Here is a 9611-nt window from a genome sequence, read left to right on the forward strand (position 1 = left end):
TTAATGACTTTCAAGCTTTTGGACACATCTGTACAGACTCTGGACGAGCAGATTAGACCGAGGATCTTCACCGACAAGATATTGAAGCATGGTGCTACTGAGGTAGGCGAATCCAACCTGATGCCTCGGGTCTGCACAGCCGTGTTGTCCGCCGGCTCCTGGGTGCCCAAACATTGTCACTCCGTCCTACAAAAAGAAGGAAAATGCCAGGTCAGTTGACGTATCAAATCATAACTTGATCCTCGGGCATGAGTTCAGTTATGTTAAACGAAGTGTGAAATTTATATAGGGTAATTACACAATTTAACCTTTTTATAGCAAAGGAATGTTCACCTGTGAAATAGTTATCGTAATGTTATATATCATTATTTTGACTCATCAAATAAAAATAGCGAGGGTATCATGTACGATATCATTTAAGGCAGAATTGTTTGTGAGAGGGTTATAAAAAAATTAAGCTGTGTAACTTAAACATTAGCCAATCAAGTTGCAGAAAAGAGGAGAAAATATGATCCGGTATTGTGTGGAACGAGGTGTTTCGTTCAGGACTTGACTTGTAAAAGAAATCACTTATATAAAACTGTGGTATAGTGTCATTGTGTTCAGATGCGAAACCAGTTACAGTCAAACCTGCCTTAGCGACCACCTATCTATAGCGGCCACCTTCCGTATACGACCATTAAAACTATTCCTTAGAGACAAAAGCCAACGACCCTGGTTATAGCAGTCATCTGTCTCTAACGGTCACTTTTTCGTGTCCCATGAGTGGCCGCTATAGACAGGTTTGATTTTATATGCAACATGGATCATCTTTTACAGCAACATACCACAAATTGATCAATTTTCATCATCCCGCGACTGAAGGAGAGGGGAAGACCAAGAGTTCTGTCGACAGAAGGAGGCTCGAAATTCAAAAAATCGTCGATTCTCTCCTTCGACAGCAGTGTTCTGTTAGTAACTGGGTCTATGCCACCAGATGAAATTATTCCGTAGAGCTGAAAACAGAAGGACATCACATTATTTCATTTAAAACCGGAAATTGACATACAAGGTAATACATTAACGTTACTGGATCAAATTTTCCATCTTGTTTAAGTAATTTGTAGGTGCAAAATAGAGAAGTTTGAAATACTGAATATCAGGCAGAAAATGAAGGACGCAACAAACAATTGTGTTAAAATGAGACAACGATTAATCATCATGATATCACTTTACTTTTCATGATGGTGTGTTTAGTCACTTGGAGGTGCAAGTTATCTTTGCTTTTGACATATTAACGATTGCCCTCTGAAATGCGCCACTGCTTTGTGAAAAGAGTATAAGGATGAAGAAATAATGATTATAGTGATAATGATACTAAATCATATCGATAATGGTAATAAGTATTAATTTACACTGCGTATATCCAATAGCTTATAGCAATATAACATAATTTCTATAATCAAAAGAAAGGAAAAACAGATTAATAAACAAATAACATTATTGTTAAATGAAAATCTTACAAAATAAAAAGGATATAGAATTTGAACGTTTTATGCAATTACTTTCATCCATTTATCAGTGAATTGTTATATATCAGAGGAATAATAAAACCGAAAACAGCTCTTTCTATTCGAACATTTTTTTTTTCCCGCTTACAGAAATTGTAAGGTAGCCGGAAATCCTTCGGTAAAATTGTGCAATCTCTCATGTTGTTAGGTAATTACTTCCAATGTGGCATTTTACACTATGAACAGGATTATCCTATTCATACTGGTCACTTTAGCATGAATTCCAGTGTACCTATATGAATTAGTTTTAAAGGGGATGGCTAGTAACTGATCAGTGGGAATCAGTGGGAATGCTGGGGGATGATTGTTCCAATTCTTGTGGGATTCATTTAAGAGTACATTATATATCTATTGTTGTGTGAAAATTATTTGCTTCAGAATGGTCTCATATTCAAATAATGTGCAGTTTAATGTTTCCAGGCTAGCATGCCTGTACAGTGACGGGGCATTAAACTACACATTACTTGAATATGAGACCGTTCTGAAGCAAATAATTTTCACACAACAATAGATATATAATGTACTCTTAAATGAATCTCACATGAATGGGAACAATCATCCCCCAGCATTCCCACTGATTCCCACTGATCAGTTACTAGCCATCCCCTTTAAAGATCTCGACAGAGTGCAGATTGCACCACCTTTTTCGCATTGCCGCCATCATACACACCTTTGCAAGTCCAGCCGCAGACCCGATACCGTTGGCTGAGGACAATTCGATGGCTCTGTACGCGGGATCGTTAAAGACTCCGAACTGTCCAAAAAACACAAAGGTTTTTAATGCTCTCTTTTCTTTGTTATTAGATTTTATTTGGCAATGTTTGGGTCCTGCCGTCAGCCAATTTTCCACAACAGATACGTATCATTTTGATGTTTACGTTGTGAAGTAAAGTGGGTAATTATGTAAGGTGAAGTGGAAGATGTAATGATAAAAACAATATCAAGGGGTGATTATTGTATTGGTTTTAAATCTACTCGAAGTATATTATGATATCAGCGTATTGCTTAGTCTGGTTTGAATTACTTTAGTTTTAGTTTATATTTTTCCATTTTCGGGTAATTGCTCATAAGCAAGGTGTTATTAATGATCATTTCTCTGACAGTCATGCATACTCACACAAATACAGATAATTATACGTATAGTACATGCGTGTGTACACACATAATCATACCGGGTGTGGGGTGTGTTCCCATTTTTTCTTCTGCATTATACAGGTAGAGTGCAGTATTCATATCCAAATATAGATTACGTGTCCACACGTGTCGGACAGGACTGCCTTATATCAACGCTTATAATGCAATGGTATACAGAGAGTGATTGCATACATTCTGGCATGACTAAACCTCTACACATTGTAGTTTATATTCCATGCAAATGACTTTCGTGGCGGTTTTTTTTTAAGTTGACGCTAAGAATGTTCTCTTCTGATCATCATCTTGAATTAACCAAACAACAAAGGAAAACATTGAAAGACGTATAAAAACACAATAGAAAATGCAATACACTGCCCAGTAAAAGACGTACCGAAATGTATTGATGAACATGTAGAGCAAATAGACAGAACAGACATCTCAACTCTTAACTCATAATAGCCCCCCCCCCAAAAAAAAAAAAAAAAAAAATGAATGTCAATAATACATTACCTGGTTCAACAAAAATCTTACGGAAATGGGAAAATACGAATTATGTATTATATTGTCGTGTGTACGAAACAGTTCTTTGATAATTTGAGGAATTAAGATAAAACAACGCCCTGTATATAAAGAGAGGAGGGACGTAAGTGGAACAAATAATATGGAGACTCGGGAGTGATGGGGTTAGCTGGTATAGGGCGATCCAGTCGGAGGCTTTTTTTTGTATTGCGACATAATATGACCAGATAATATATAACAATATTGCAGTACGATCTCACATCGAGTTTTTTTGAACAGAAAAAAGTCGAGAGTGTAACAAAGAGCGGGGCAAGAACGCTTGTATACAATCTGCATCCTCGAACTTTGCTACATTGTGTGTGTGTGTGTGTGTGGGGGGGGGGGGGGGGGCGAGGACGTTCATGTGTACATACATCTGCCATTTCATTCAAATTGTCCAGTATTTCTCCCAAGGAGTTGGTGGCTATCATGTGCTTTAGAACTTGTCTTCCATCCGAAGTCTGTATACTGTCTAGGAATTGCAGCAATACCGGGCGATGGTCTACGAGAAGGCGGGCGACGCGGTGGTTGCTTTCGAATGGAAGACCGATGTGGAAATCTATACCTAAAGGGAAATAGATTTAAACACTGTAATATTAGCAAACAATAATTGTGCATGTGTTCGTGCGAGAGGGTGCTTGTATAGGCATATGGACATTGTACTTTTAAATGCCAAGGATTACAACAAAACAGAGATTGAAGTTTGAACAGTAAATGAGTCCTGAGGACTTGATTATCATGATACACCAAGCTAGCGTTAAAAAAAAAATCACACAAATTTCTCCCTCTCTCTCCCTCTCCTTTCTTTATCTCACTTAATCATTTTATTTTCTTCCTCTTTTTAACACTGTCTACCGTTCCTCGCCTCACTTTTAGGTTTATACAGTTCGTTATTCTGAAGGTTCATCATTCCAAATGATCGTTAATCCGGAAAATGAAATAGGTTAGTTCGTCCGAAGGTTCGTTAGTAAGGGTGGGATTTCACGGAGCACGCGAACGATTTGCGAATAACGCGAATGGCAAAATCCAGCATTCGCATTTTAGTCTGCAAAAGATCGCCAAACAGACGTGAGGGTTCGGAAGCGTCGTCAATTGTTCGCGAATGTCGTTCTTACTTCGGCGAGAATTTCAAAAAAGTTTGAAATTTTTTGCGAACCTTTTCCGCACACTTAGTCGGGATTTGCTCGTGAATTGTTCTCGAAAGTGTCTTTAAAGCTTCGTCATAGGCGCAAGACCTTCGCAAGACACGCGCGATATTCGCAAAATGTTCGTGAAACCCCAAACAGACTCCGAAACTTTGGAGAATGTCTCGCGTATGTTACGCGAAATCTGCGAAGTTTTTCCGATCATTTTACGACGTAATCGCAAACTGTTCGCGTACCTTTTGAGACATTCTCGCGAACGTTTAGCGCACGTTTGGGGGATGTATGACCTATTCGTTTTCTACAAACAAAAATCGTAGCATACACCTAAACATCAAACAATTATTAACAACTATAGTAACAAAAGAAATTAAAGACTAGCAAAGAGAAAGAAATGTTTGATATACACAAAAAAAAATCGCAGAATACAGTTGAAATTAATCTAAAGTATGTAAAATTTCATTTGAAGTATAGAGATTATGTGTTGGAGGAACTGCAAAAAAAAAAAAAGAAAAAAAAAAGATCATATGCTTTACTAGTGGAGATACGTCCTAGGAAAAAAATGTAGGCAAGCACACAATAGAAAAATGAGAGAAAAAGAAAGGAGAAAAAGAGGAAAGAAAAAAATTCAACTCAAGACAGCTTCCACCTCTCCTTGAGTACATTTTCTCCCATGATTATTTAAAATTTTGCGTTGTTCGCATTTCCGTCGCGTGTTGTTCGTGTACGTAACATGCTGTACTTTAGCAATGATACACACGACATTCGCACATACGTCGCGGAAACTTCGCACAAATTGCGCAAGAATAGTTTTCGGCTTCATTGTCGGAAAACATTCGGAGAAAAACTTTTCCGAATGCTGGATTTTGTCATTCGCGTCCTTCGCAAATCGTTCGCGTGCTCCGTGAAATCCCACCCTAAGCACCCTCTTGCCATTTTCGGATTAACAAACCTTCAGAACAGCGAATCTTATTTCATTTTCGGGTAAAAATACTCAATGGGGGAATTACGACCCTTATTTCATTATTTCAGATTTACAAACCTTCGGAATAACGATAACGAACCTTATATGATTTTCGTATTAACAATTGTTTTTTTTTTTTCATTTTCGGATTAATGACCATCTAAACACACCTATTGAGATTGTTTTTCGGAAAAACGGACCTTCGGAATAACGAACCTTCTTTCATTTTCCAATCAACGAACCTTCGGAATTACGATAAACCATTTCGTCCCTTTTCTGAATAAGAACTCAATTTGACTAACTGAACATGTATTAAATCGACATTACCGAAAGGCCCTGCTATCTCCTCTTTGAAAAACTGTCCAAGAGTTCGATGTTGAGGGTCAACTCGCCGCAAAAGCTCATTGGTTAGTGGTCCAAATGTGAAAGCATGGTAACCATGGGTGTGGCCATCATACTTCCATTGTGGCTCTGTTCTGGCCATGAGCTCACCCGCCTTGGCAACGTCTTGTAGCAAGTCCAGGCTCAAACCAGGTGGTGCGGATACAGCAAGCCCCGCCTTAAAACGGTAAGTAAAACTACTTGCAATCATTTGCCAATCACATACATGTATCATACATGCCATTATGTAAAAGTGATTCACGTAAGAATGGATTCCATCATTAAGATGTAATAGCACTTCGAAAATTACTATCCTGTACATTGTAAAATTTAGTGTCATTTCTCAATTGCACATTCTTTTAAGTTTGTTTGTTAAAGTGTGTTTCAAAAATAAATTAACACTTTAATTAACCGCAGCAGCGACCCCATTACTATGTTACAGCTCCCCGCGCCGGGGTTACATTTTAATGTACTCTTTTGTACATAATTTCACCTTACTCTCAGATTTCTATCAATCAGTCACTGTTGTTTCAAGTGAATTTTACTCTTACTTATCAGACTAAGTTATAGATGCGTTAGGAATTTCCCTTTCAGTTTTTTAAGTCTTTTTACCATAACCAGGCCGTTCAAGTTTCCTTATTAAAAACACTCAAACAAACAAACAAACAAACAAACAGTTTAATGACCTTATGCTCCATCATGTGTTTGACAGTAATCTTCTCTTTGCCCTTCTGTGCGAATTCCGGCCAGTAGTGGGCCACTGGTTTGTTGTAGTCCAGCAAACCTCGATCAACAAGCATGGCAATGCACACTGACGCAACTCCTACATCGAGGTAAAGAATGAAACGATAGATACAATACGGGAAATAAGGCTTGTAGTAATAATCTCCTTGATTATTGATAGAGGATTAATCCAGTGACTAAAATGAAGGCAAACTGAAAACTCAACGCTTACCTAAAAAAAAAAATAAATAAATAAATAAATAAATAACAGTCCAGAGGTACAGTTTTACATGGGAGTATGGGGCCGCACCTCCACCCCAGGACAAAGTTGAGACAAAAGGCCGGAGAGAACTAACTTAAAATACTCCGTGAGAATTATCAATGTTCATGGAAAATCAATAGCTTTGCGTAACAATAAGTTCATCTTAAAGTTGTGAAATTCTGCCAGAATAATAAGAAATTGGTATGTTGCCAAATCACTCCATCCGCAGCAAGAGACGTCGGGGCGACCCCCCCCCCCCCGTTCCATCTTCGGACTTCGCCTGTGTGACTGTGAGAACGATACTACTCTCTTATTCAAATTAGAATGCGTGTGTGGTTCAACATGATTGTGTATAATGAAAATATCTTACAGAAAGAGGGGTCACGGGGATTTTTTTTTCTACTCTATCTAAATTTCCTGCTCCAATACCTTGCTACACAAGTAAGAACAAGAGTATCTGATCATTTGTGTCGTTTCACGTCTGTCACTGTGTTGATAAATCTCGTGGAGTATTTTCGACCAAGCTTCTTGTCATTCTGTTAGCAAGTTTGAAGACAGGTTTACCATAATCATCGTGCCTGAAACTGACGTTTACAATAATTAAAGTAATAAGAAAAAAAAAACAAGCAAAGATGGAATTCACCTTTCGTTGAGGAGAAGAAAATGGAGATAGTGTCTTGCCGCCATTTCTGCTTGCTCTCGTAATCTGCGAATCCACCCCAAATGTCAACGACTTTCTTCCCCCGATGATAGGCAGCAAATGCCGCTCCTCCTGTACGGGGATCTCGACCACTCTCAAAGTTTACTCTGTGTCAAAGATAGAACAAGAGTTAATTATTTTTGAAGATTATAATTTGAATGAAAGATCAACTACGAAATAAAGTCCGGAACTATCTGTTCCTTATTCATTTACATATCAATGTTTCCGTTCCTGATGATTCCTTGTCGTTGTTTGTGCTTTTAGCGATCTCTTATGCTGTACCTACACGCTCATCCTTTCTCCTTTCTCTTTATAGTGTAGCTGCCAAGAGTCGATGCTATAGGCTATCACGTTGCACTTCATTATCTTGATTGGAGTGGAATTTTATATGATCAGAATGAAAAAGAAAAGTTGATTTATCCCGTTGTCCCTTACATTCACCATTTCAGATAATTTCACAGCCCTTCTATCATGTAAGCACTTCAAAGCTGTTAATTACTCTGACTTGAAATATTCATAGTTCCAGATTGAGATAGTTCTCAACATGCTGGTATTTTCAAGAAGTAGGCAGGTATAACTTTGGATTTTGGTTTTTTTTATGTCTTTCTAAAATGCTTATAGTATAACACTCTACATGTAACCTCCAATACTATTTTGAACGGAACTCAACTTATATTTTAATTTCTTAGTTTTAGTCAGTTTAATGCGTTTATGTATACGATGAGAAAGCACCTGACGTGTTGTAGATTTTGCTTAATCATCGTTTCGCAGTGGAACAAATAATCTACCTTTGTTTTGCCTTAATAGATGCTTTTTAAAACACATTATAATCTCATTGAACTTGATGCCATTTTTGAACAGGAAGACAGACGAATAGACTTTTAACGACGACTCACCTGAAAGCCTCTAGGACGTCTTCGAATCCGGGAGCTACATATCCCCCTGTAATGACAGGTGGTGGAGTCTGAAAGAACCTTGGCAGGAACACCACCAAGATGGCTGTCACACCTATAAGGGCAGCATTTCTCATCAGCCCCATGATTACAGCAAGGAGTTACCACATTACAATGACTTGGCAGTTTAAACTTCACTCTAAGAATTGTGAGTCAGTATACAACCAAGAACCAGAACGGAGTGTCAGGCCCACCGCTGTTTTATCGTTCGATCAAAGAACAGGCAGTTTGCACTTCACCAGACACAGCAGAACTTGTCTTAAATATTTACCTAGCATAACATGCATTATATATAGCAAAAGAAAAAAAAATCTGCTCAGAGAGTGCCTTGGAGCTGGACGAATCTCCACTAGCAAAGTATACACTTTGGACCCTACTCAAACATCATGCGCATTCTTGTCGCTTTTTCTTTCTGTGATTTTTTTTTTTCAGCAAAGAATATTTACCATGAATTGCACTGTCTGTGATTGTCATTTCAATTTACCATTATTATCATTAATGAGAATATAATATACACATAATTATATATATATTATATATATATATATATATATTTATATATATATTTATATGTACATATATATATGTATACATATATTCAATACACACACACACACACACACACACATATATACATATATATATATATATATATATATGAGTATCTGAATATAAAAATGACCCAAGTCCATGGAAGACCATTTCGAGTAAACTTAAAAAAAAAACTTCATATCTTTTTATTTGTCCAATAATATTCTATTAAACTGTGATGGGAAGGCAACATTGTATATACAAATTAGAACATAAAAGAGTTTGTTCGCAAAAACCGATACGTCCATTTTTGAAGATTTTGAAGTGTAAACGGTCTCTGTCATAAAGTACAAAATAATACCTTTTAATGATATATTGGTCACTACAAATAAAGGTACATTTTTGAAGTTGTGGTCAAAAGAAGCAAAAATGTTCTTATTATTCTCTTTATTTTTGTTGACCTTTAATCGCAAATGATTATCTCCATTTGGCAAATATGGACTTATCGCTTTTTGCGAACAAACTCTTCAATATATATTATTATGACAATTAACATTTACATTCATTGTGGAGAGGCCATTTTGTGTGATGGACTTGGGTCGTTCTTTGAATCATATGGACTTGGGTCGTTCTTTGATTCATATGCATGATATTTTGCCATAGAGATGAGAGAAGGACGAGAGAGGGCGCTATAATATGAATGTAAGAATGAC

General features: G+C 37.2%; 1 protein-coding gene across 1 annotated transcript; it reads right to left on the minus strand.

The window, feature by feature from the left end:
• LOC140239031 (beta-lactamase domain-containing protein 2-like) lies at nt 1-8453 on the minus strand. The gene is made up of 8 exons (XM_072318928.1): nt 8311-8453; nt 7358-7521; nt 6416-6552; nt 5676-5907; nt 3617-3807; nt 2221-2304; nt 828-995; nt 1-186 (listed from the first exon to the last, which is right to left on the minus strand). The coding sequence occupies exons 1-8, from the start codon at nt 8451-8453 to the stop codon at nt 1-3; spliced, it is 1305 nt and encodes a 434-aa protein (XP_072175029.1).
• Between the last annotated feature and the right edge of the window lie 1158 nt (nt 8454-9611).

This window comes from Diadema setosum, chromosome 15 (assembly GCF_964275005.1).
Source record: "Diadema setosum chromosome 15, eeDiaSeto1, whole genome shotgun sequence".
NCBI classification, from domain to species: Eukaryota; Metazoa; Echinodermata; class Echinoidea; order Diadematoida; family Diadematidae; genus Diadema; species Diadema setosum.

Excerpts from the sequence above, each read along its gene's own strand:
- LOC140239031 (XM_072318928.1), bottom strand. The coding sequence starts at position 8,453 with ATGGGGCTGATGAGAAATGCTGCCCTTATAGGTGTGACAGCCATCTTG. Across the intron at positions 5,908-6,415 it reads AACACATGATGGAGCATAAG|GCGGGGCTTGCTGTATCCGC; the intron begins GTCATTAAACTG and ends TACCGTTTTAAG. Across the intron at positions 2,305-3,616 it reads ATTTGAATGAAATGGCAGAT|TTCGGAGTCTTTAACGATCC; the intron begins GTATGTACACAT and ends TTTTTTGGACAG.